The following is a 27,563-nucleotide window of genomic DNA, read 5'->3' as shown; positions in this document are numbered from 1 at the left end:
TATATAACATTCCTTTATCCTAACAAGAGAGTTTAAAAGCCGGAACTAAAATTACAGCCGTATTATCCAATTAGTGTCAAACTCTGTTCTTCTGTTCTAAACAATTTTCTCTTAACTTTGAGTTCATCAGTTACTCCAATCTCACTGATGTAACATTCTCAAAAACGAAAAAGAAACATAAAAAACTACCCAAAACCTCAACATCAATTTTTATCTAAAGCAGATAATTTTCAAGAAATATTTAAAACACGCCATGTTATATTGCATATGGAAAACAAAACCACAAAAAAATGCATGGCCTTTGGATTGGGATTCATACTAAAATTTCCCATTTTTAATTTCTGAAGTAAAGTTGATTTGCATTACAAAATTCACACTTGTTAAATGTAATTATGGAAAGAAAGAAATCTCTTTATAATAACATCAGCCAAAACAACTAATAGAGTTTTTTTTCTATGCAAAAGCGTTTTGCTTTTTAACATAATCTGTACAAGTTTCCTACCCACAATCTTTCCAATAGTGTAACACCATCAGAATTTTTAAATATTAGGCCGAATAAACATACCTTCTAATACCTGGAGGCAGCTTCTGTAGCTATTTTAACCTCTATTTGAATTTATTGCTTCCAGTGTTTCCACCTTCATAAACAACATTGACACGAACATCTTTAGGCTGAAGGCTTTTAACTCATATCTCAAACTTACCCATTCCTCATTTACATGCTTGCATCGACCAATACTGTATTCAGAGGAACTTGGCAAATAAGAAACATCTATCGTGCCAAGGGTCAGTGCAGATTCATCCATGTCACAAAGTGTACCTCCCAGATCATGCGCTATAAAAAATAAATTCCATTTATGTTAATGAGGGATCCAGAGAGTAAGTACTAGAACTCAAAATTCTAATTTCTATGTTATTTTGCCCCATAATAGGATGTCAAATGAACTACAAGAGGATGTCCACCATGTTTAGTCAAAGTGTGAAAACAAACTTTGGTGTGTATATATGAATTCAAGCTATCTTGATTTAAAATAAATAAATAAACATTTGTTTCTTTATGTTTCCTGAACCAAACAGCTACGAATTTGCAAGAGTAAATAACAGCTTATTTCAGATACATGACAAAGAATTATTTCACCTGTCCGAATAATTGCATAGTTCTTAGGAGGATGAAGACACACATTTATTAAATATAAGTTACATGTATGCACACAAGCAGATAATTTTGAAAAATGTGCTGGGAATTTTGGGTCATATATACTATGCAATGTAACATGGGTAAAGGCAATGACGGCACCTCTAAACTTCCCCACTTAAACTGAGTTAAGCTCTTAATTTTCTTGTGCTGCCTTAAATGAAATGATATTTGCACTTTTAATACATTCACGAAGTTCTAAAACAAAAGTGCGCTGTTCAGAAATATCTGATTTATAAGTTTTCATATCTTTTCAATAAGCCTCTTCCTACCCTAAGAAAAAATGTTCACTAAAGAAAATAGCTATTAACCTAAAATATAAGAATCTTCTAACATAATTCTCAAGTTATTTTCTCTTTTGGCTATTTCTCACTCGGCCTTAAATTAGTCCTTTAAAATCTTGAAAGGTCATATCCAGGTCAACACTGTTCCCTGGAAGGCAGATCCTGATTTCTTTACTATCCCCATATGGGTTTACTGCGGTAACTGTTATTCTCAGCATAACTATATACATCCTTACAATTTTACGTAAGTAACCATCTAACATAATAGGCGAGGGGAGAGAATCGTAAAGCAACGTACCTGGCATGAAAGCTTGTACTAAAAAACTCAGCTATTAGTTTCAGGTGCAGAATGTGGCTACAACAAGGGGAGCCCGTTGCTGCCTGGGAAAATGAAGACCGGGCTGGCCCCAGTGATGGCGGGAGGACAGGAGGGGAAGAGTCTTGGCGCAAACTGAAGTCCACGCTTCGCTGCTCCCTCCCCACGTTTGTCCAAGGTCAAGAAGTTTAAAAAAAAAAAAAATCCTGGAGGCTCCAGGCTATCGGCCCATAGGAGTCACAAAGGCAAGAGAGCCAGTTCTGAAGCCAAGCATATCTGAGTTCGAATCCCCCACTGCTTACCATCTATGTGACTTTGCACAAGTTGGTTAACTTCTTCGCTTTGGTTTCCCCATCTGGAAAATGGGCATGATATGCTAACTCTTACCTCCTGGGTTTCTGGGAGGACGGGATAATACATGTAAGGCGCCTGGCACAGTGTCTGAAACACAGTGAGTACTCAATCCAATCAATGGTCATCTGTCATCGGATTGTCTCCAGCACCAGCTGCTCTCTGAGCACCCCTGCTGCCTCAACGCCAAAGCCAATGCCCACACGTCCCCCTCGGGTGCGCAGGATTCTGAGCCCACAGGAACTTCCCGTCCGCCCAGGGGAAGCCCGGCCGCAGCCCGGTCGCCCAGGCAGAGAACAAGCCCGATCCCTCTGCCCGCACGAGCCGGGCCCATCTCTCAGGTAGAACCTTGGAGCTCGAGGGAGGGGACCGGGGCGGGGGGAGCAGACCGCCCGACAGCTGGCGGAAGTCGCGCCGGGTCCGGCCGAGAGGGCGACCACGCACCTGTCCCGGCGCTCCCGGCACGAGCAGCCTCGCGCAGCCCGCTCCCGCCCTCGCCGCTCACACCCGCGGCTCCTCCGGCTTCAGCTCTGCAGCTGCCCGCACTTCAAGTCTCCGCCGGAGCTGCTGCAGCGTCGCGCCCTGATGACGCAACGGGCGCCGGGAGTGACGTGCACAGCCGCGAGCCGGCCAGTTGCTGGCGGGCTACGGCGAGGGCCCCGGGGCCTGAGGGGTCGGTGTCCTGGAACACCGCGTGGATCTGAGAGTAGAAGTTGTGCCCACCGACGTGTTTTTGTGTCCAAGCATGGCGTGTGGGGCCTAAGCGCGCGGTGATTCTGCCTGGCGCAGTCCTGTGAGAGTGTGTGTGTGTGTGTGTGTGTGTGTACACCTAAGTGTGCATCGTGTGAACGCTGCTCATCGGGAAGTTTGCATCTCCGCCAGGCTCTCCTGGGAGGGTGCACGCGAGCAGTCTGGGTTTACCTGTATAGGTGTGAGCTGTCTTTTGGGGGGATTCATAAGAATGCAGATTTTATTAGGTATGAGGGAGGTGGGGATTGGGAATGGCCTTGTTATATAATTTTGCGAACAGTGGCCGAGTGCCTTTTCCTAAAGGCAGAAAAATGAGGAATTAAAAGAGAAACAAGTAAGGCTTGGAAGAGCCTGACTCCAAATAACCTTGTGTTTAGCTGTTGAAACAAAATAACCAGGGGCACAAAGGGTTTCTTTCACAATATTTGTCATGCCATTAACAAGGCCAGTGGTTATCACACAAAGGGTTTCTTTCACAATATTTGTCATGCCATTAACAAGGCCAGTGGTTATCAAGGGATTAGCAACTTCGAAGGAAAAAGATAAACTTTAACGTACATTTGAGCAACAAGCATTAGGTATGAACTAGCAGCTGGGAATACAAAGATCGTTTAAGCATAGTCCCAGCCGTCACACCTCTGCCACCAGTCCTCATCTCTGCACTCATGAACCCTAACCCTCTCTTCAAATCGGTCTCCACCCCTGTCCACCCATCGAAAACCATCGAGAGCTCCCCCACAGTCTGAATGCCTGGCATGTAAGGCCTCACACATAGGCCTCTGCTTTCCCCACTATTCTCCATCAGGAGTCCCTTACTCCCAAATTGCTCCTAAGCAAACCATGGACACTTACACTTCTGACTGTGCTCACAGCACCCTCCCCTAAATCCCATAGTCCTTTCCTGAACTAGTCTCTAACCCTTCCCTAATCTCTCCAGCCTCCCATAATCACACTGTCCTGTGAAATCTCACAGATTTACTGTGGCACCACGCCTTGTGTCTATATCAATTTGTGTCATTCTTCCACAAGATGATGAACTCAACATCAATGCCTCAGTTTTGCCCCAGTTTCTTAGGTAACACTACAATGCATTGTCATAGTAAGCATTCAGTAAATACTTGTTGAAGCTGAGGAATAAGAAGACAAAGAGTTTCTTCTCTTGCACTTTCTACTTCTGTTTATAAATCCATCCAAAAACAATTCAAAACAGTAGGATGGTTATTCATTAAAAAAAAGATTTTGACGGGGGTGGGAAGGGATAAACTGGGAGTTCAAGATTTGCAGATACTGACTGGTATGTATAAAATAAACAAGTTTATACTTGTTTATTTATATATTATATATAGCACAAGGAAATATACTCAATATCTTGTGGTGACTTATGGTGAAAAAGAATGAAAATGAATGTATGTATGTCAATGTATGACTGAAGCATTGTGCTGTACACCAGAAATTGACACAACATTGTAAACTGACTATACCTCAATAAAAAGAAAAAAGATTTTAAGCTTCTTTATTCAACCCACACACACACCTTAGCTCCAAGCACTTAGCTCCTAAGTACTCAAGACCTATGTCGACTAGAATAAGATGAATTCTTATCCCAAAATATCATTAAATCATTAAATTTGTGTACAAATTACTGGTCCCTGACAGAGAAAGAGGGCAGAGAGAGAGAGAGAGAGAGAAAGAAAGGAAGAAAGGAAGAAAGAAAGAAAGAAAAAAAGAAAGGGAGGGAAAAGAGAAAGTAGAGGGAAGTCACAGGATTGGAAGTCTGCTGAAGAGAAAGTAATGAGAAATGAAGAGCATCATAGGAATTAAAACGTAAGCTAGAGGGAGAAATTAGATTGTCTTACATAAAGTTCATTTGTAGGCAACTCTTCTGTAACACCCATTACACAAGAGTTTACTGTGTGTGCAGGAGATGTGGATTGCAATGCACGGGGTGGGGATGGGGGGGTGTTTCAGGTTACTCAATGAGAATTGTTTTGGAAACAAGTGACGCCCTTGGCAATCTGTTTTATCAACAGAACCACAATAATTTGTAGTAATGCAGATCCAGTCTAGCCAGCCATGATGGAGCAACAAGGACTGAATTTACTTTCCTGCTAAGACAACAACAATTACAACAAACAAAACACAAGCAAAATAAATAAAGCAAGCAGCAGTGCAGGACAGTGGGACAGTGGTCCATAAGGGAAAGGAAACAGATGAGGTAAGCACGAAGAGTGTCTCAGGCACTAAGAGTGCCTAGAGAAAGTTGCTGGTGCAGAGTTGGGTAACCCAGGAAGAGCTAGGTAGACTTCCTGAGTTAAGGAGATAGAGCTGGGAGACCAGGAGGCCAAAGTAGCTAGAGTTGGAAGTACCAGAGAGGAGAAAGCTATACAGAAAGAGAGGGAGCCCTGGAGACCTGCAGAAGGTCTTGCTCAGTCTCCAGCTGATTAGCGCATCAGTAGGAGGCTGTTACCCAAGGCCAGGGAAAGGACCACCTATACAGAGAGAGAACAATCACCAAAGATCGTACAGGGTAGGGAAATGTTCCTGTTCCCACAGACAGAGTGACAGGTTACCCAGTGAACATACAGAATCAGGAATAGGGCCTGGTCCTGGCACCCAGATGGGAAAACCTCATTAATTTGCAATTCAAAAAGTCTTACCTCAGTAGTAGGGTAAAATTAACCCAAGTTAGGTTGTCCTACCTAACAAATCTTAAAAAGCAGCCCCCAAAGTATCAAACTTCCCAAGAAAAATATGTCCCAAAACAAAGCACAAAAACACTTATAGGAAATCAAACGTATCTGATACCCAGCAAGGAAAAATTTACAATGTCTGTCTTCCAATCAGAAATTATCAGACATGCAAAAAGAAGCAGGAAAGAATGAACAATAATGAGAAAAAATAATCGATTGAAAGAGTCCCAGAAATGACGGAGATGATAGAATTAGTAAATAAGGACACAAAAAATAATCATACCTTTATATTCTGTAAGTCCAAGAAAGTAGAGGAAAGATTGAGTATGTAAGGAGAGATGTGAAAAACCTAAAAAACGACCCAAACCAAACATTTAGAGATTATAAAACCATTGTCTGAGATTTTTAACACACATACACCACTTGTATGAGACTAAAGGCAATTTAGATATTACTGAAAATATTGTAATAGAAACTAACCAAAATGAAACACAGGGGAAAAAAGTAAGCACTGGAATATAAATGAATAAAGTACCAGTGAGCTTAATAAAAATGCGATTGGAATCCCTGAAGAAAAGGAGAAATATCAGAAAAACATATATGAAGAAATTATGGCTGAAAACTTTACAAATTTGATGAAAATATAAATTCACAAATCCGAGAAGCTCAACAGACTCTAAGTAGAAACATGAAGAAAACTATACCAAGGAACAGGTCAGTTAATTGCTTACAACCAGTGATAAAGTGAAAATTTTAAAAGCAGAGAGAGAGGAAAAAAAAGATACATCATGGTGCAGAGGAACAAAGATAAGAATATCAGCAGATTTCTCATTAGAATTATGCAAGTCAGAAGAGAGTGAAGCAGCATCTTTAAAGTTCTCTAATCAAAAACTGTAAATCTAGGACTCTTTCCCCAAACATATATATTTCAAACACAAGACAAAATAAAGACATACCGACATACGAAAGCTGAAAGAATTCACCACCAGCAACACTTACTACAAGAAGTGTTCAATGAAACTCCTTCAGATAGAAAGAAAATACAACCAGATGGAAATTTGATTCTACATAAAGGAACTAAGAGCTCAAGAAATCATAAACATGAAGGTCAATAATTTTTTTCTTTTCAAAACTCTTTTAAAAGATAACTGCTTAATGCAAGCAAGAAAAACAATGTTTTGGGGGCATTATAACAGATGTAGAAACAAAATGTATGACAACAGTACAGCATCCAGAAAGGGGAAATATTCTGTTGTTGTAATATTCTTATAGAAGCATAAAGTGGTATGATATACTTGAAGGTATAAAAAGTTAAAGATGTGTACTCTAACTCTTAAAGCAATTGCTGTAAAAGCAAACCAAAGAGTTATATTCAAAATGTAGAATAGATAAACAAGATTACACTGTATAGCACAGGGAAATATATAGAAGACCTTGTGGTAGCTCACAGCGAAAAAAAAATGAGACAATGAATATATGTATGTTCACATATAACTGAAAAATTGTGCTCTACACTGGAATTTGACACAACATTGTAAAATGACTATTACTCAATAAAAAAGAGTTAAAAAAAGAGTTACAGTTAATACATCAACAAAGAAAATAAAGCAGAATTACTAAAAAAAAAAAAAAACTCCAATCCAAAAGAAAACAGTAAATGAGGAGAAAGGAAAGAAAAATAGATTGATAAAGAGAAAATACATAGCAAGACTGTTGATTTAAATTCAAGCATATATGTAATCACCACAGTTAAAAGGCAAAGATTGTCGGACTGGAGAGAAAGGAAGAACCAGCTGTGTGCCGCCTATCAGAAAAATTGCTTTAAACATAGAGACAAATAAGTTAAAAGTAAACAATTGAAAAACAGTGTACCATACTAATACTAGTCAAAAGAAATATAGGTGCTTATATCCTGAGGAAGTTCTAATTTGAAAAGATACAGGCACCCCAATGTTCATAGCAGCACTATTTACAATAATAGCCAAGACATGGAAACAACCTAAATGTCCATTGACAGATGAGTGGGTAAAGAAGTTGTGGTATATTTATACAATGGAACACGACTCAGACATAAAAAAGAATAAAATAATGCCATTTGCAGCAACGTGGATGGACCTGGAGATCATCATACTAAGTGAAGTAAGCCAGAAAGAGAAAGAAAGATACCATATGAGATCGCTTATATATGGAATCTAAAAAAAAAAGAGACACAAATGAACTTATTTACAAAACAGAAACAGACTCACAAACATAGAAAACAATCTTATGGTTACCAGAGGGTAGGAAGGGATAAATTGGGAGTTCAAGATTTGCAGATACGCACTACTATATGTAAAACAGATAAACAACAAGTTTCTACTGTATAGTACAGGGAACTATATTCAGTACCTTGTAGTAATCCATAATGAAAAATAATATGAAAAGGAATATATGAATGTATCTGTATAACTGAAACATTATGCTGTACGCCAGAATTGACACAACATTACAAACTAAAAAAATAAAATAACTAAGAAAGTGAAAAAAAGAAATATAGATGGTTATATTAATTTAATACAAGTAGATTTTAATACAAAGACTATTACCGGAAATGAAGAGGATCATTTTATAACGATCAAGGAGTCAGTCTATCAAGAGGAAAAAACAATTTATGTATCTAATACAGAGCTTCCAAAAAGGTGAACCAAAAAACTGACAGAAATGCTAGGAGAAGTAGAAAAATCCACGATTATGAACAACCTGAGAGAAAGTCAAACCTGGAGATTTCTGGAGAAGCTTTTCTTTCCTAGTAAAAGGAAACAGATATGGCTGGCACTGCGTTTCTTTCACTTTTTCACCCATTTGCTCTGTAACTTAATGTCCAGTCCCCACACTGCCAATCACACACCTCTGGATTTTGGTCAACCTCTATCTGCTTAAGCCAGTATAAACATGTTTTCTGTTATTCACAGGCAAATGCATTCCTGACTCATATTTAATTTTTAAGCACAGTTCTGGCTGCTTCAATAACTCAAACATATGGGGGGGGGGAAAGAGAGAGTTGAGAAATAGTTCCCACCAGTGTATCATCCTGGAGGATGGCAATGGAAGTGAACTTGGAGCCTGCCTTTTTGAAAGTACCTTGGGCCAGCAGAGCATGGACGCCCTCTGACTCACTTTAACCACATTTGCGGCAGAACAAGCACATTAGTTTGGCTGAAAACTGCATCATCTGTACTTTAAGCTAAAAACTTCAGATAAGTCAAGCCGGAGGCAGTCAGGTTTCTGGGAGAGCTGTCTTGGCATCTCCTACCACGTGGGTTATAGGACCAAGTTGAGCTCCCCTGCCCACCCCCACCCCCAGCCCAGGAAGGAGGGCCTGCAGGACCCACGTAGGGCCCCAGGCTTTCAGCCACGAGCCTCAGGGCACTGGGACCCTGGATCAGGAACTGCTCAAGCTGGGTAATTAAGAAATTAGCTTCCAAGTCAGTTTTTGGTTTTTTTGCAATTGTTAGCTAATTCTTAAGAAATGGAAGTTATTTTTCCCTTCTCCCAGGAGCATAGACAGGCTCTATGGACTCAGTCCCAGAGGTTCTGCCGAGGGAGACTAAATAATTGCAATGAACAGCCTTAAAAAATGGGAAACCAGCCACCGGGGTCGGCCGCCAAGAAGGCAAAACCTGAATGGGCCTTTGCTTTTCCGGTGGAATCAAGCTGGCTTGTGTGACAAGGAGAGGTTGTCTGAGGAGGGGGTGGAGGCTGGGAAGGTGTGGGCCCTGAGAAGGGGCTCAGGATGGAGCGTTCTGCTTGTGGATCTGATTTGAGATGCTCCGATGCAGAGCCTCAGAGGTGGCAGATCTTCAGAAGGAGGGTGAGGATGGGATGACTGCGGAGAGTGAGAGTCTAGACTCTCCAGAGGCTCAGCAGAGGTCCAGCGGCTGAGCATGTTGTGTGTGTGTTGGGGGTAGGGGGGAAGCTCCACGCACCAAGCAGGGTGTGGCCAGGGAGCAGTGGGGAAGGAGCCCAGCCTGGACAGAGCCAGGGCCTCTGCTTTTAGGCCTTTCTCACAACACAAGTGCCAGGCAAAGGGCGAGGGGGGGAACCCCAACATCGATCACCATTGACCTTCTCAGGACCCTTGACGTGAGCAGTTTGGAGCCAGGTTAATTCAACATCCATTCACTCGTAACACGTTGACTGATAGCCTGTTTTGTGCCAAGCATCTTTTTTAGGCACCAAGGATACACAGATGAATATATCACACATAGATCCTGCCCTGATGGAACCAAGAGTCCAAGGGCAAGTTGTGGAAACTGCAAGGAAGATCCAACAGCCTCTGTCACAGAGAGTAACAGAGGCGCCCACATTAGGTAAGGACATCAGAGAGGACCTCTCCAAGGAAGGGGCAGCTACCCTGAGGCTGGGGTGTGAGGAAGACAGGAAAGGAACTGGGAAAGTCTTCCAGGAAGAGGGAAATGCACCTGCCAAAGCTCTGAGGGCGGACAGAGCTGGGCAGAGAGAACTGAACGAAGGCCAGTGCGGGCTGGAGTGGAGTAAAGGGGAAAGCGGCCGAGAGGCGGGTTGGGAAGACAGAAAGAGTCAGAGAAAGCCAGGCTTTTTAAGCCGTAGTAATAGTTTTGGAAAATCAGAAATCAAATGGTGACATGTCATCAGTGTCCTGGAGGAATCCACATGCCCTTTACCCTGTAAAGATTAGAGAAGAATGAATCAAAACAAACCTGGGTCTGTGGACCTCGACAACCTGGAAGGAGGCAAAACAGACAGCAAATGAGAAGCCACGATGCCTGCCTGGTGCAGTTCGGCCTCAGAGAATCTAGGCGAGAGGTAAGTAGGTACATTTTGTAAGCTACCATTCATCGGGCACTTACTATGTGCCAAGCACTGTTCCCAGTACTTCATAGACATACCTCAGGCAATCCTCTGCACCACCATGGCATGGTGTGGAAAGCAGCCCACGACAGACAGTAGTGGACTTTAATACAGAATTCTACTTAGAAAGGTCTTAGGAGGGCTGAAAGGACAAAAGGAGACAATGAGGCGGCCTTGAGATTAGCAACAACGGGCGATCACGACCCTCCTGAGGGCTGGAGTGAGAAAGCCAGATGCTAACAGAGCAGGGGCCAGAGCCACCTTGGCAACAGCTGGGACCAAGGAGAGAGGGGCTGCCTGGGAGGCACGTAAACCAGAGAGCGGCCACTGCTGGAGATGCCACCTGAGAAAGGGGGATACCCTCCTGGCCTTGCCCTCTTTCTGCCCTCCCATCACCCGCCAGCCCCAACTATTGGCTGAAATAAGCTGCAAGGGAGCCTAAGCATTAAATTTATCTTCATGCCTTCCACACCCCGCCCCAGACAGAGAGTAAAGCAGAGAAAGATGGGGATTCGAGCTGAGAGCAAATAGGCAAATAAGCGGTCCATCCTCCCAACAGCCTCATAAGCTGGGAACTATTATTATCCCCATTTTCCAAAACTGAGGCACAGGGAGAGGTGAGGTGAATCTGGCGTGTGGAAGAACCCTGATTTGAATGCAGATCTGTCTGATTCTGGAGCCCAGACACATAATGGACACATTATTTAGCCAGCCTGGTAGTTAGGATTAGGCCACCAGATTCCAGGTGTGAAAGCGTATCTTCATGGTAAACCCCACTCTGTGAAGGACCTGAGGGTAGTGATACTCACAGGCGGATGGCTTAAAAACTGAGCTGCTACAGTGGGACAGGGCATCAGTGGACTAACCTGGAGTCCTTCAAGCAGAATATCTGAGAGCTGTGAGAGGGCTCTAGAGCCAGACAACCTGGGCTCCAATTATGGTTCTGTCGTTTACCAGCTGTGTGACCCTAGGCAAGTTATTTAACCTCTCTAAGCCCCAGTGATCTCATTTTAGAAGTGAATTTGCTAATGTTCACTTACTTACCAGGTCATTTTGAGGTAAAATGGAACAATGTACACAAGATAATTAGCATAGGGCCTGCCCCATGGGACGGTGCACTAGATAGTAGCTATTACTATGTAATTAGTCTCCTCTTTCAGAGACCATGGAGACAAAAGAGAGATCTCATTCCTTTGAACTTGAATCCTGGCAAAGAATTTGCCCTAAAATCTTTGAGACCCACATGAACCATGAAGGTTACTTTGTTCTGGGAAGAATGTCTCTGTATCAGTCAGGATGGGCTAGGTTATGATTCAGTAACAAATGACCCAGAGTCTTAAGACAACAAAGTTTATTTGCTGATGCTACATGTAAACTGCAGGTTATTACAGGGGCTCTGTTCATAAAGGTCACTGGGAGGCTCCATCCTGACACGTGCTTCCTTGATGGCTGAGGCTGGCACCAGAATGTTTAGTGAACCATGCACTGGCTCTTAAGCCACTCATCACTTCTGTTCCCATTTCATTAGCTCAGGCATCAGATAAAGCAAGAGAGTGAAGAAATGTAATCCCAACATGTGCCCCAAACCAGATAACTAAACAATTATGAACAACCCTAATGACTATGAGAACCACCTCAGTGAAGCTTCCTTTGGTGGGCCTGGATGAAGCAAAGGTCTTTTCGGAGCTTCATTAGGCCAGACTACCCTAGCTGACATCATAAGAGTTTGTCTTTGTTGTGCCTAGAATCGCATCTCTGAAGACAATATGTCTTTCAGGAAAACCTTTTGTTCCTAAATACTGCTTAAGACCACTTCTCTGAAAAATCACTCTTAGTTCTAGGATCTTTTTGCCCAAGATGGTTTGTGGAGCTGGGATGCTGGCTATAAGCAAAGCACCTTCTGGAAGAGGGATCCTAATGTGGCCTGGATTGTGTGTTCCCAGACCTACCCAGAACGTTTGTACTGTTGTATAACCTGATGTCAGACTGTCGGCTACTGAGGGCTTGCTGAGCAAGTCCAAGCTCTGGGTGCAAGCCTCTCCTCGGCTTTCACAACCTCATGTCCTGCTGGATTTCTTTCTACCTACCTCAACATTTTTTTTCTCGGCATCTTTTGCTGGTTCAAGGGTCTCCTTCGTTCTCATTCCACACTCTATCCTTAGCAGGCCAGGAACCCAAGAGTCATCCTTAACTTCTCCCCACATCTAATCCAACACTAACTTCTAGCAATTTAACCTTCTAAATAGCTTTAAACTTCATCATCCTTTTATCTCCCTCTCTGCCTGAACTGTCTTATTCCAGACCACCATCCTCTTCCCTGGGAGGCATAACAGCTCACCACCTGGACTCTTTGTCTCTATTTTCTATCCACCATCCTCCCAAACATCCCACACATCAGCCAGGATGAGCATTTGAAGATGCAACATCGATGATGTCAAACACCCCCATTTCTCTGCCTGATCCCCACACCAACTGATTAACGTCTTTTTCATTATTCTTTATAGTTTTTAGGACCTTCCATGTCTAACATATTCCACCCTCTCTGACCTCACCACCCTCATCTCCTCCCACTCTCCCTCTCTCTCTCTGACTTTAGTGACTCTGGTTTTCTTTCAGTTCCCCAAGAAAAGCGGTCTCTGCTCTCCCCTTACACAAATTGCTTTCTCTGCCTGCAGTCGTCTCCCCCATGACCCTCTTTTCTTTCCAACTCATGCTTCATAACCCAGCTCAAATCTCACTGCCTCATGAAAAACCTTTTGACCCTCTGGCTAAGGCAGGCCCCTTGTCATATGCTTCTTCCCCATGGGACTTACCACAATTATAGTTGAATACTTAATTGTAGAGTTAGCCATTTAAGATCTGCCCCTCCCTCTTAAATGTCATTCTTGAATTCTCCCCTTCCTTTCCTTTGTATCCCTAGCACCAAACAATGCCTTGCACAACATAGGTGCTTAAGATCTCTTTGTCGAATGTCTAAAATATAAGACATGATTAACTAACAATCAAGAAGCATTCGAATGGCTATTACAACTCTCAGGAGTCCTGGACAAGGAGCGCTCTAGGAGTAGAAGTATTCAAGGAGGGGTATATGAATTGTAGAGTTTTGGGGCTCAGGAGTCATGGGTCTTGGGGAAGGCATGTGTCCAAGCTAGATAGAGAGGTAGGAAGCAGATTTCCCATTCCTCTCCCACCCCCACTTCCTAAGCCAGAGAAGAGGAAACAACGTAAGTACAAGGGAAAATAGGGGCCCAGATCCCCAGTGTAACTAGCAACACAGTGGACGGTGGTCCACAGATAAGAACACCACAGTGGGGAACACGTGTGCCCAACACACTTGCAGGGAGGAATTAGAAAATACTTGAAAGGGAAAGCCAGACATGGCTGGAGACATTTTTCTTTTTCTTCCCTGTCTTTGTCAGGAAGGAGAATGTTTTCATGAAGAAAGACAAGGAGAAGCAGAACTACTCTGCATTTATTCTTTTTCTAGTGAGTTCAAAGTAAATTAGAAACTTACTTATCAAGTCTAATTGGAAGGAAGATCAATCAAGGTTTAACTAAGGCTAATTTATGGAATACTTTTAAACAAATTTACTTTCATTACTTTTTGGGACCTAGAAGCTCTAAGATTGTCTTTTGGAAATGTTATTCTCCTGGGTGTTCTAAACATACTTCTTATAACTGTCTTTGGCTTTTAACTTATAGGTTTCCCTAAGAAAAGTTTTCCGAAGTAAAGAGTGTTATCAACCCGGTTTCTAATGATCTAAATTCCCTGATAGAAAGTGACACCTGAATAATCATAATACAGCTGGCTATGGTTTTAACCTAATACTTTCTGATGGTCATCATCATGCATAGCTCGTAAAATAATTTGAAATCGTGTATTACAAGGATGCTCCCCAACATGAAAGTAAAATACTGGAGAATAGGCTTTCCATAGCTGAGGGCCACAGGGTGCAAGCCACTCTTCTAGTCCCACTTTGTTACAGTGCTGACTGGGCGGGGCACTGGGCCTGCCCTCCCCTCAGTTAGGTTGACTTACTCCTCACTCATTCCTGTTGCACCCCCAATCCGGCTTAGGAGATGGCAAAACTTTTCTGCCTTGATCACATTATTTTACAGTTACTTTTTCCAGAGGCCCTCAGTTCTGGCCCAGGGTTCCTACTTCACCTCTGTCTGTAAATTTAGCCCCCATACATGAATTGTAGAATGTCTATTAACCACTATAGCTTCAGATGGGATGGAACAAACTTTAATATCCACAATGTTGGTTTTTCTATAGATTATTTATAAGTGATGTTCTTTAAGGAATCATCGGTCTAAATTTCTAGGTCACTGGCTCATTAACTGTTGAATAAATATAGTCTAGGTAAAGGATGAATTATATCTAAAGTCCCATCAGTTGATCAACTCATGGAATGAATGAACTATTTTAGCCTCCCAGAGATAAGGTTTAGTTAACTTTAAGCTCTACCAGGTATGGCATGCCTTATGTATACAGTGTGAAATTTTTTAGTGATAACAGTAGTTATAATAATAGAATTATCTACTTGGTCAGTAAACTCATTTTATAAACCACAGTGACCCTTAGCTAAATTCAAATTAAGTGCAGTAGTCAGCTGGCTGTCCTCTGCATCTCACCTGCAATCTGTCACCTGCAATCAATTCATAGGCATGTGTTTCACGATTGGGCATGTGTTTCACGATTACCACATGGCCACCATTCAACACATCCAAAATGATAATTATTCTGAACCATCCATTACAGCTTGACAAACTACGTTATCCAGAACTGTGAACGGTCTCGGAATGTTGAATATACACTCAGTCTATGGTTTGAATCTCTGCGTGCCTCACTTCCCTCCTCTGTAAAACAAGGCTAATAATGGTACTAATAATAGTGGGAACCATATCACGTTTGTAGTCATCATAAGAATTCCTGGGAAAATGTGTAGTCCTCCAACAGGAAGGGTGCATTTGATCCAAGTATCAACCCCACTTGCTTTCACAGGTCACAGTTGATAAATACGGTCTTTGTGAATCACAGGCTTCCCCAGCTTCAATCCAACGAATTTTCCTTTCCCAGTTAGAACGTTTCTAGAGTTTTCCTTTGATAACTATCCTACGGATTGAGTCGGTGAAGTCTTTAAAGCAGTAGTTCCTAACTTTTTGGAATCAGGGAACACTTTGAAAATCGAAGGAAAGGCCAGACTGTCTCCAAGAAAAAAAAAAAAGTACATGTAAGAGTTTACATTCTATTTCAGGGGGTTCATAACCCCCTCCAAGCTCATTCATGGATCCCAGGTTAAGCATCAGTATTTGAAAGCGTGGCTTGGGAGAGAGCCAGTTTGGATCTTGTTCTTTTAACAGTGGCTAAACAAAACGAGACAGAAAGTACACTTGTACTTTGTAAAGGAAGTATTAATTACTATTAGCCAGGGGTTTTGAGAAAGAAAGGGTTTCGATGAGAAGGAGGATGATGGAGAGGGGGAAAATGAAGGAGAACAAGAGGAGGAGGAGCCGTCACCTGAAATGGATCAGGGCTGGTAAACTAAACATACACTTTTCCCTCTAAGTGAGCCGAGGATGCAGCCCTGCTTTGAACTGGGAAGTACTGCGTAACCGCTATTATTGGCAACTCTGGGGGAGTTTAAGCAACTGATTGTATCTACAGTTTTCCTTTAAACCTCAAGCAGGTAAAATATTATCTTGGGGGCTCTTCACGCCTGTTCAATGACTCAGACACAAAAGAAATGCTAATTATGGGAACTGAGCTGTGAATTTTGAGTGACCCTAGGGACAAAATGATTATCTGGTTGTCTTAAGTTGCGGGAGATTTATTAGGGGGTTTTAAGATTACATTAACTGATTTTTACCTTAAGTGCTCTACCTGGAGAAGCATTAAAGTCTCCTGATAAGGAAGGATTTCAAAGAGGCAATGGCATCGGTGAGAAGATCTTTTTGGTGAGTCAGGGGTACTGTAAGGAGAAAAGCCCAAGTGGAGTGGATGGGTCCAGCTGGAGTGGTGGGATGGGTTTGCCACTTTGCTTAGGGCTTACTAGGTTCCCCACTCATCTCCTGTTTCCAACAGGATGAATGCCAGAGACCAAAGAGGAAGAATAATGTATTTACAACAAAGGTCATAGAATGAGGCCAAGGACCCGGTTACATTTCTGTCCCATTATGGTCTCAGATTGCACCCCTGCCTTTCAAAGCCAAACATCTTCTCAGGGTCTGCAAGCAGTGACTTGCTCTTACCCTTGCTCACCTCTGCTCCCTCATCCTCCACCACCTCCCCTCCCTCACTCTTCCCCAGTCCCCGAGGCCATCTCTTTTTATCTTGAACCATCCCAAGCTCATCCCTGGCTCAGGGCTTCTGTATTTATTATCCCCCCTGCCAGGAACATTCCTTCTCTAGGTATTTGCATGGCTGACTCATTCTTACATTTAGGTCTTAGCTCAGTTAGCAACTTTCTGTCTCTTGCCTTGTCACTTTCCTCCAAATTATCCTGTTTTATTTATAGCACTTATCACTAGCTGAAAATAATCTCTTGATTTGTTTTCTTCATATTGTCTCTCTTCCCCATTAGAATATGAGCTCCATGAGCACAGGCATCTTCTATGTCTTGGTCACAGCTGGAGCCCCCTCTTCCCCACCGGCTCAGCATAGAGAAAGAACCAAATATACACTTGTTGGATAAAGGAATGAATGATCATCATGGTAGCTACATTTATCGAGCTTTTTCTCTGTGCCAGGCACAGGGCTGCAAGTTTTTACAAATCCTCTCTCCTTGAATTCTCACAGCAACCCTCCAAGGTAGGTATTTCTCCCTTTGTCCCCATGACACAGATTAGGTTGCAGAGAGGTTGTGCAGCTTTTCCAATGTCGAGGCTAACAAGTAACCAAGACCTGATTTGGATCAAGGTATGTTTGAGTCCAACACTGACTAAATCAGGAATCAGCATGCAGATAGTAATTATTTAAGGCGTTGCAGGCCACATGGTCTCTGTCACAACTGCTGAGCTCTGTTGTAGAAAGCAACCATGACAATACATAAACAAAGGGCTGTGGCCGTGTGCCAGTAAAATGTTGTTTACAAGCGGTGGGCAGGACTTGGCCCAGGAGCTGTAATTTGCAGATCCCTCTCTTAAGTCCTCATTCTATTTATGCTTTGCTAGAGGGGGTTAAACGGAAGAGGAGAAGCAGAATAAAAGAAAAGCATTAAGATGCATGCTCTTCAATTAAGAAAGACAGCAGGTGAATAAACTAAGTTAAAAAGGGCAAAATAGGTGATAGGATTCTGAATTACAATTACATTGGAATTATAACTCCACTGATTTAACTTCTCCACTGAATCAAAACCATCACTGAAGACTACAGGAGACTTTAATTCAAATAAGATGTTCCATTTTAACCAAGGTTCCATTCGTACTGTGATTCTATGTGATTTCACCTGCCAACACCCCAACAGACCCACATAACCTTCATCCCAAGTAGCCCAAGATGGCCAATATTGAAGGACAAAGTATCACTCCGACTATTAAAACGCTTCTTCTTCCAGCCACTGAGCCGAAAACTTCATTCTTTTCCTCTCAAGCAAACATATGAGTTCATTGGCAAGAAGTGAAAGACGAAATATGAATCACAGGTCGGAGCCAGCCCAGAGAAACCACTCGCAGCCTCACTGGGAAGGGGAACGTATTTGTCCCCTGTGGTTTAATCAGAGTGGCTCTCGGGACTGGAGATCAGCATTAAAGGAAAAGATCAACTCACCAGTCCCTTGAGCCTGGGCTGTGAGCAAAGGGCTGAACCCGGAGAAGGTGGGAGGCAGGGACAAAGGTGGCTTCTATAGTGCTTGGGTGTGCATAAGCCAAGGCTGTTGTGAGCTGGAACCTTGCAGGGCAAGGCCTCCTCTCCACCCACTGTTTTATCCTTGGGCTGTCCTGGGGCATTAGAAACACAGTAGACAAAATGCCCACTTCTCTCTTACCCTGAAGAAAGAACTCCTCCAGAAACAGCCTTCAAGAAAGACTCCCTCTGGAAGCAACATGCAGTTCTTAAACCAGTAGGTGCCTTTTCCTCAATCTGTATGCAATTTCCTAAACAAGGGCTTTCAGTGTTTGAATAGACAACAAAGATTCAACCCTTGGTCTCCTGAAACTTCTTCTAGACCCACGTGTGTCCTTTCTTGTAAAATCCAGTTTTTGTAAGAACACTGCTAAGTCGGTTTAACCAGAACCCTCACCTTTGACATCTGATTGAGTTCCTTATCCTCTGCCATCCCCCAGGTGTTTTCTGATACCCTGGACTGTCTTCAGCAAAGAATCCTGTTAGGTCAGTTTATCCAGAATCCCCCTCACCCAGGATGTTTCCTCTTAGTAATTTTCCATCCACTGACCCCTGACCTGCCCCTTAACTATAAACCCCCACTTGCCCATGCTTTACTTGAAGCTGAGCCCCATCTCTCTCCCTGACTGTAAAAGCCCATCGCAGTGGGCCTTATGCTTATCACAATGGTCCCGAGTAAAGTCTGCCTTGCCAACTTTAACAAAAGTTATAGAGGATTTTTTTCCCCCTCTAACACAGAAAAGCAGCCCCAGCATGGTAGAACCAGCATCTGAAGGGGGAGCTAGGGATGCAGCTCTGCCCCAGCTCTGCATTAACCTGCAGTGATGTCCTGGGTACCCCTTCCCACTTGCTTCCTTTTTCTGAGTCTTTTCTTATCAGTAACACAATGAGTCAATTTCATACCTTTTCATTCATGTAGACACCCATCTTTTTGTTGTCTGTTTAATGCCTACTATATTTATGGTTGTTAATAGTTACTATTTAACATAGTTTATATTATTAACTGGTTTCTATTGAACACTTAGCATTTACCCAGTTTTGTCATATGCTTTGCTTTCCATATGTTCTAATATTTCATTCTCATAACCTCCCTGTGAGGAGGGACCTCGGTGGTTGCAGTCTCACCTGGCAGCTGTGGTTCAGGGAGGTAACAAATTTGTCAAGGTCAATTAGGGAGTAAGTGGCAGAGCTGGGAATTGAGCCTGAACTCTTTTTTTTTTTTTTTCCTCAGAACTATACTGTCTTCATGAGCCCTGTAGCCCTTGGTCAGGGTCTGACCAGAGAGGAAAATGCAGATTTAAACTCGCTTGCCTTGAACCTTTTATTACTGAACCGTGACGCCCCTCACTGGGTTAGGCTACAAAAAACCAAGATGTTTTTCCTGGAGGAGATAGTGGAGGACCTTCCATGGATGTTCAGTGCATGGTCTTTGCCCTTGAGACACTTAGAACCAGGCGAGATGATAAAAAAAAAAAAAAAAAAAAAGCCCAGGAGGAGCAGTGCTGATAAAGCACAAAATAGGACTGCCCTCATCCTCAGTTCCTTACTGTCATTTTTGTGCACAAGCCAACATGAAACAATGACATCTGAAAACCTGTTTATCAGAGAAACTTTTTCTTTACTAGGGAGAGGCAATCACTTGAAGGATGGACCAAATCAACAATCTGGTGATACAAGAGATCTGGGGGCTCTCCTTGAAACAAACAGACAAAGATTTATTTTTGACATGACATATCAGTGTTGGGCTGGCCAGAGAGGGAGGTGGGGGCACATGGTGGGATAAGGAAAGCTTCCCAGAAATAGGAGAGCAAGGCGAGGAAAGTTAGTGGCGTGTGCAGATCTGATTGTCCCAGGGGTGGGGAAGAGATAAGGAGACTGAGTTTAAATACTGAATGTCTGCTACGATCCATGTGCTTTTATATACACTGAGTAGGTTCTAACAACAATGGGTAAAGTTGCTGTTTCACAGATGAGGCTAGTAAGAATCCAAACAGAGATTCCAGCTCTTCTTCTCACTCTTTACCTCAATGCCTGTGTAGACACCATCCTACTCTAATCCAGACTTTCATGAAGTAGATGGCATTTTTTAAATATCTGTAAAAAAAAATATGTAGCCTGCAAAACCTAGTACAATGCCTAACACATAGTAGAAGCTCAATAAAATGGGATGAGTTAACAACTCAGCGTGGTTTGTCAAACTGACATAGGTATCATCTAATCCAGTAATTCTCAGTTGGGGGTGATTTTGCTCCCCAGGGGACATTTGGAAATATCTGGAGACAATTTTGGTGCCGCAAAAGAGGGAAGGAGTGCTAACGATATCTAGTGGGTAGAGCCCAGGATGCTGACAAACATCCTACCCTGCACGGGACAGTCTCCAACAAAACATTATGATCCACGTTGTCAGTAGGGCAGAGGTTGAGAAATTCTGATCTAATCCAACATGTTTTACATACAAGGAAACCATGATGCAGAGCGACAGACTTGCCCAGAGTCATATATCAACAACTGGTTAATGGCAGAACCAAGATGAGAAACATCCCCTGAACCTTTCTACAGCAGTTCCTGCGGGACTTCAAGGCTGACCAGCCAGAAGGCTGCCTGCCACAGGGATGGGTTCAGTGGGAAGGAAAGACTATGTTGGCATAATGGCCCTGGCAACTCAAACACAAGCACACAGATTCACATGGACCAAGAGTTTTGCTCTTCAGTCTGGATCATCCCCTGAACAAGTAGCCAAGGGAGGTTCCAGAGAACTGGGAGACCAAGACTCAGAACACAGAGTGCTCACCTTGAGGCCTTTGCTGCCCACCAGCTTCTCACTCCCACCCCTTCCTTTCCTTGCGGCTGTAAACTGAGCACAGTTATCAAGTCAAAGAAAGAATTTTCTTTTAATAATTAAATAGGCAAGTTAAAAATATTAATGATTAAGTGCTCATTTTGGCACAAGTAGAAATTGCCAGAAACCGATTCTCTCCAAAACATATTAGTCATTTGCACTGTCATTGTTGCCACCAACAATTTTTTTTTGGCCTCCTATGTGCCAAGAGATGTGTTGGGTCCCAGGGGAGAGATGGACAGAAGAAGAAGAGGGTGTCCGCCAATATCACACCTAAGTATATCCTTGACCCCAAGAAGCACTCAGTCCAAACATGAAGGTCTTCTTTGCAATCGCCATCCCGGAGCAAAGCCAACATTGCGAAATGGGTAAAACAAAACCTTCCTTATGGCTAATAGCTAAGCTGTGCATGACGCACTCATTTTAAACAACTTTTAACAGAAACATTCAATACGACCCAAGAATTTGGACTTTACCACTTGTACTTCTGGTGTTTGGTTTGCCTGGTGGACATTTTCTTCTATCCATCAAGCTTCATGGGGGACTTCTAATGCCCTGGATCCTCCTAGGTGGACAGGGTAACCGGATGCAATATGGGACTTTGCGTAACCAGTGCGGATTTGTCCCCTAACCTAAGAAGGTAGACAGGGGGCCCCCAAAAGGCTGCCCCCAAGCCAGGGTACCAGCATCTTTTCCAGCGGTCTCTAAGCTGCATCTCAGTGGAAGCTGGAGATCTCAGTTAACACAACTCTGAAGATCGACTTTTATCTTGAAATTTCAATGAAAAATTAAACATCCTGATAACACTGAGTACTAACAGCTTTTATTTCCATTGCAATTTCTTTCTGAGACGGATAATTCCCCTTTAGATTTTCATGAGTTTGGCCCAGAAATTGGATACTGAAAGCATTAAATATACAGGAGCCTGGGATGCCAAGAAAACAGTAGTGTCTATTTAGGGATTTGGCGGCCACAGGCAGCTAAGTGTCTTGGGGAAGTGAGTGGAATTTGAATATATCAGCTCTGCCACTCTGCTGCAGACCGGGAAATCAGACGCTAAGAAAGACACCCCAAGGTCTCCCACTTGGGTTTGGATATGGGTGCGAATTTCAGTGATGAGTTGTTGGGCGATGCTTCCCAGACTTTGAGCTACCATTTTTATTCATTTTATTAAACTCAACAGAAACTGACTATCTACAAATATCATTATTTGAGAAAAGAAAGGATGGTTTAACATCCCAACAAGTAGGAAGAATAGACTCTCAGAGCAAGGAAAAGTTTCTCATGTTGAATACCCATGGCCATCTTAAAGGCTTGCTACTTTGTCCTTAGTCCTTCTGTCACCCTAGACTGGGAAAACCTCATAGACCAGCCCCCATCTCAGTCTGGAATCTGGGTACTGTGAGTAGCCACTGGAGTTGCATGGAGAAGAATTAGGTTTGAGACCCAGCTTGCAAGGGGAAGATATTCCAGGGCAAGGACAGGGAGGGGTGAGGGGTGGAACTGGGGGCACAGGAGTCGCCCTGAGAATAAGCCTGCCTGCTCCGTGGAGGCACTCTCCACGCCGTAATGTTACAGTACACTGCTTGTTTAATTACCAGTCTCTTCCACTGGGCTTTGAGTTCCTTGAGAGCAGTGGCTGTGCCCTGTTGTCCTGAGTCACAGACCTAATTAGCTGTGGTAGTGTAGAAGGGGGCATTCGAAGGAGCAATGGCAAAGCACAAGGGACACACAGTGCTGCTTCAAGGACCCATATGATCTGAGGATCAGAGGGCGCATTTTCTATTTTCTGTCATGCATGCAGTTTCTGGCTGGTGTGCTGGAAGGGGGCTCCACCCCCATCCTACCTAGCAGGCTCACCCTGAGCATCATCCCACAAGATAATTAAAATGTACCCCAAGGGGAGCTTGATGGGGGTCAGGACTGCTGCTGCCCCAGGAAGGCTCCAGGGGACCACTGAGCAAAGGCTCAGCTCTGCTCCCTTGGTCCCTGTGGTTCTCTGGGCAGAAGCAGGTCTGGGGGTGGGTGGGGAGCAGCCAGCCTCCCGCCTGTTTGCTGCTTGATCCTCCTGGTTTTCCCATTGCCAAGTCTGAGAAGAGCTCTCAGTCCCAAGGTTTTCAATTTTCCCAGGCTCTTGTTCCTCATAGTCACTTTCTGGAACTGACTCAAAGAAAACATCATGGACACTGTTACCAGGAGCCCCCAGGGTTAAGTTCCACAACAGCCACCCTTCCCCTGCAGAGAAAGCCCAGACCCCAGGGAAATGGGTGTTGCTTTCTTTCAAGACTCACTTTGGGTGGTTTTTTAACCAACCTGATTTCTGGCAGGATGTTGAAGCCCAATAGACAAGAGTCAGCCTCCACTAAACTTCTCGCCAGGCACTGGGTGGAGGCCAAATGCAAAGCTCACCCAGCAAGGGCACTCGGGCAAGGGGAGGACGAGGTGGGGAGAGGACTCAGGAGCTCAGGAGTGAGGATTGAGTGTTTTAATGAGCCGGCTCAGCATGATAACCAGGAGCCTCATTAAGTATCTGAAACGCTGCTCGGTGGTTAGAGAACCAGGTTCCACTTTGGTGGGATTAGCAAGCCTGTGGGTTCTGGGGACTGGTGAGGGTGATTTTCCTACTGTAAATACCCTACCATTCTCCTCTTATGACCTGTTGGGAAGAACTTGCCTTGGGGTACAACTCGGTATTCAAAGTTTCGTTGGAAATTGTCTTGTCTGGTGAATTATTTATGGCACAGCATCTCTGTTCTTTCTCAACATCCAGTCCTCTGACTCTCCCACCAGACAGAGGTTTTCAAATCCTGAATTCAGGTGAAGACAGTTGTGTGCCTTGAGGTATCAATCCTATTACCTGTCTTCCCACCATGACTGCTCCCTTCAGGCATCACTGGCTAAAACACCCATGTCCCTGGGAGGTCCTACTAAGCCAGCAACAACAGGTGGGGATTGGCTAGCAGACAACTGAAGGCAAGAAAGTGAGGCCCCAGGGAAGGAAAAGTAGATGAAGGAGGAACTGACGTGCCTCTGAAGGTCCCGGGGACAGGGACCCCCGCAGGGAAGATGGGAGAAAACTGAAGATGCTGACATTACCATTCTTTTAGGAGCTGGAGGCTGATCATTTCCTTCCATCACTCTCTGCAGGGTTAACCTTCCCATCACCTCCCAGAACTTCTGGCTTTGTCTGGGAAAAAATGCTAATCAGCTCTTTACAAGAGCTGTCGCTGAGGCCCCAGCCAGAGAGCTCACAAAAGACGCTGTGTGCCATGCGGAAGGAACACAGTGCTCCTGGGAGGTGGAGTGGGTGGGGAAGCGGGCAGCCGCCTTAGAGGCACTCATGTGCAGCCAAAGAAGATGACGGGCCCTCCCCCCAATCCTCCGCTCCCTGCTCCCCTCCCAGCCTGCCTGTGCTTGGAATTTCTCCGCCAGAGATGACTGCCCCAGGTGGATGAATCATCCAGTTTGGACATGTAGGACCCTGAGGGAGAAAGACACAGAGAACTTGTTATCTCTTCCCCATCCCTGGGAAGGGGCTTAAGGATTTTCATCAGATAGGAGCCATCCCAGGGGAGTGAGGATACTGAGCCCTAGCTGGGGAGTAGGAAGGAGGTGCTGGAGAAGAAGGAGACAGAATCGGCCAACTCTTCCTCCTGCCCTCTTTGGGTTTGGGCCCAGCCTCTCCAGCAGTGGAGGTGGCCGTGTAGAAGAGCACTGGACAGGGAGGGAGCCAGGAGGCCCCCGTTTCACCTGGCTCTGCCTTGCTGTGGGTCAAGGAATCAGGAAACACCAGAGACCAGCAACTCAGTCTTAGGAATCATTCAGTCCACACCCCCTACCCCTCCACTTTATACTCACAGACTCTGAGTCCCAGAGGGTTGCGGGGACTTGGCTAGGATCACAGGAGCTGAGCACCTACTGTGTTCTGCTGGTGGTAGTGGTGTGTTATGTGCTCACATGCTGTTTGTGCATCAAAGAGGCCTTTCTTGACTAGCTCTCCACCCCCATCTAAATGAGATCCTTTGCTCCTTTTCTCATCACAGATGGGGAAGACCTATTTTATTTGCGTGATTTTTTTTTAATGCTTATCGCCCCCACCCCCATTCAACTATAACTTCCACGAGGACAGGGAGCTTTCTCTGCCTCATTCTCCAATATAGCCCAATGCCTTGCACACAGAAGGCACACACTGATATTTACTGAAAGCAGAATCTTAATTCACAAAGTAACCCCATGAAATATGTATTATACCCATTTTACAGATAAAGAAACTGGGGCGTAGACAATTTAAATAACAAGTGAAAAAAACAAACTTCAGCAGTGGATCTGAATGACCCTTCCCCCAGGCTGTACTACATTTCTAACAGAGATTATCAGGTGAGAGGGATTCCCTTAAACTGGACGCCTTGGTTTGGGCTTTTTGTGCCCCGATGTTCTAGGACCAGTTGCCCCAGGACCACCCTCTGAGAGAGGAGGAGAGGGAGAGGGGTCACCCTAGAACAGAGGGCAGCTCAGAGCCCGTGTCCCCAGGCTGGTGCCCAGTCTTGCCAAGCCAGGTGGTAGACCAGGGTTCAGGAAGGACAACTCTGTGCACTGGGTTTGTCCTCTACCTCTTGACATTTTCCTTAAAATTATGAGGGATAAGCAGGATTCTCTTTGCTGAACTTCTCAGACCAATTACTCTGAAGAGTCTCAAGAAATCCAATGCTGGGCCCCAGTAGACAGAACTCCCTGGGAACCACAAAGTAGTCAGCAAAAAGAACAATCTTCCATCCTGTGGAGCTGCTTTGTGGGACAAAACCTTGAGAGCATCCCACTGCAGCTAACGGAGCAGGGACAACCCAGACACAAACACTTGAGAATTAAGGCCACACAGATAGAAACATTTGGAGATTAAGGGAGCCTCCAAGACTAGAGAAAGGAAATGCAGTTGGAGTGGTTATTTCTGAACTGAAAATGCAGAGGGAAAAATCCGTTTTCAGAATAGCAATTTACCATTAAAGTATTCTTTTCCACTTAGTGCCAAAATAAAATGATTGTTTTCCTTGTTTTTGTATCACATCCTCCCCCTCCTCAGCCACCTTCAGCTGAACCTAACAATTAGAGGATGGAATCCATCCTTTCATCTTTCATCTTCATTCCAAGTGGTTAAGAGCCCTGCCGGCACCACAAGGAGCCCAGCTCTCATCCATAGCAGGGAAGTCCTTTAACATCAAGCCATGTCTGCCCACCTCAAGCTCAGAAAATACCACTGAGATGGGACTAGGTTGGGGATGAGAATGGACAAAGCTCATTAAACACAGATCCCAAAGTGGGAAATGAATTTTCATCAGTGAGGAGCTCGGCCCCCCTCTTCCTTTCCTGATGCCAACATCACAAGGATTGGTACCGCCAAGTAGAACCTTGCAGGGCCATGTCGCGTTTGCAAATCAGATTTGACAACGTTACAAGCTAAAGCAAGTGGGTTTCTCATAAAGTCTGCAAAGCCCTCTCGGGACTGTGGGGCTCTGAACCAGGGGGGAGGATGACAAGGAGGCTCAGAGAGCAGGCAGCCCTTGGGAAGGATTTCACAGTGGGGCAAAAGCACGCAGACCAGAATGTTAAATCACGATCGTTCGAGCTCACACCTGTCTCCAGATGCAAACAACTCACGCCTTGGCTTTGCCTTTTTGTAGAATTTCAAGACCCCCAGTTCTTTCCTTCCACTTCCTTCCTCCACTTTCTCTGCCTTTTCTGCTTTCAGCTTTGCTATCCCAGCCCTCTACCCTACCCCTATTTCTCATGTCGTGACATAGTACGAATCAAATGCCCTCCCCCTAATTTTTTTTTTAATACCTGTATCCTTGACTCGGTGCTGTTTGAGGAATTATTTCCAACCAGTTGATAAGCAAAGCTGATGGAGACGCTGGAGAAAACAGGCCCAACTTGCGTGTGGGGATGAATGAAAATCTCCTCTGGGGCCTGATTTTACAGCCAGAGACTGAAGGAGTTTGGGTGGTTGGTAGTAACCTCAGAAAAATGCCCCGGGCAGCCACAAACTCTCCCAGAACGGTTTTGAGACACCTCGGGAGGAGGAAGCCTCTGTAATCAAATAATAACCAGCCAGAGATAAGGCCTGCTAGGCCGAGCTCAGCCAGCCAATCACACGCTTCCTTCTGACGGTCAGGACAAATAGACGCCAGGCTCCTGGAGTGAGTTTCAGGGCTTGTTATAATTTAATGATGCTGCCGGTGGTGTCTTCTTGGCTTTGCCTGGCGAGATTTTCTAACTGGGAAGTGGAGCTCCGAGCTCAGGAACCTCATTCTCCAAAGAGGCACCTGGCCCCGGGGCTGCAGCTGAGGACCCTGAGTGATCACGTGGTACTCAGCTCCCAGACCACATGCTTCCACACTTCCAGGAGAGTTCTCAGTGCTGCCGGGAAGC

At 44.3% G+C, this 27,563-nt stretch overlaps 1 protein-coding gene and 1 long non-coding RNA gene across 7 annotated transcripts in view; one reads left to right on the top strand and one right to left on the bottom strand.

Annotated features, from left to right (window-relative positions):
• The window catches only part of GPAM (glycerol-3-phosphate acyltransferase, mitochondrial), a 59,783-nt gene extending 32,598 nt beyond the window's left edge, over positions 1 to 27,185 (bottom strand). The window contains exons 1-3 of one of the 6 annotated variants that reach the window (XM_032490943.1): positions 2,591 to 2,745; positions 2,098 to 2,150; positions 705 to 835 (exon numbers count right to left, since the gene is read on the bottom strand). In XM_032490943.1, the coding sequence (XP_032346834.1) occupies positions 705 to 806 (102 nt within the window). In that variant the 5' untranslated portion in view covers positions 807 to 835; positions 2,098 to 2,150; positions 2,591 to 2,745. Of the gene's footprint in view, positions 1 to 565; positions 836 to 1,777; positions 2,005 to 2,097; positions 2,151 to 2,182; positions 2,549 to 2,590; positions 2,749 to 26,975 lie in introns of those variants that run through there. The other 5 variants (XM_014558232.2, XM_032490942.1, XM_014558234.2 and 2 more) reach the window with 5 other exon arrangements.
• LOC116667006 lies at positions 10,140 to 21,935 on the top strand. Its single transcript, XR_004323786.1, has 3 exons — positions 10,140 to 10,410; positions 17,043 to 17,269; positions 19,533 to 21,935. It is a non-coding gene; the product is annotated as an uncharacterized LOC116667006 (long non-coding RNA).
• Positions 27,186 to 27,563: the final 378 nt, after the last annotated feature.

This window comes from Camelus ferus, chromosome 11, assembly GCF_009834535.1.
Source record: "Camelus ferus isolate YT-003-E chromosome 11, BCGSAC_Cfer_1.0, whole genome shotgun sequence".
Taxonomy (NCBI): domain Eukaryota; kingdom Metazoa; phylum Chordata; class Mammalia; order Artiodactyla; family Camelidae; genus Camelus; species Camelus ferus.
The sequence above is the reverse complement of the archived record's forward strand: the minus strand, read 5'-3'. Positions and strand labels throughout refer to the sequence as shown.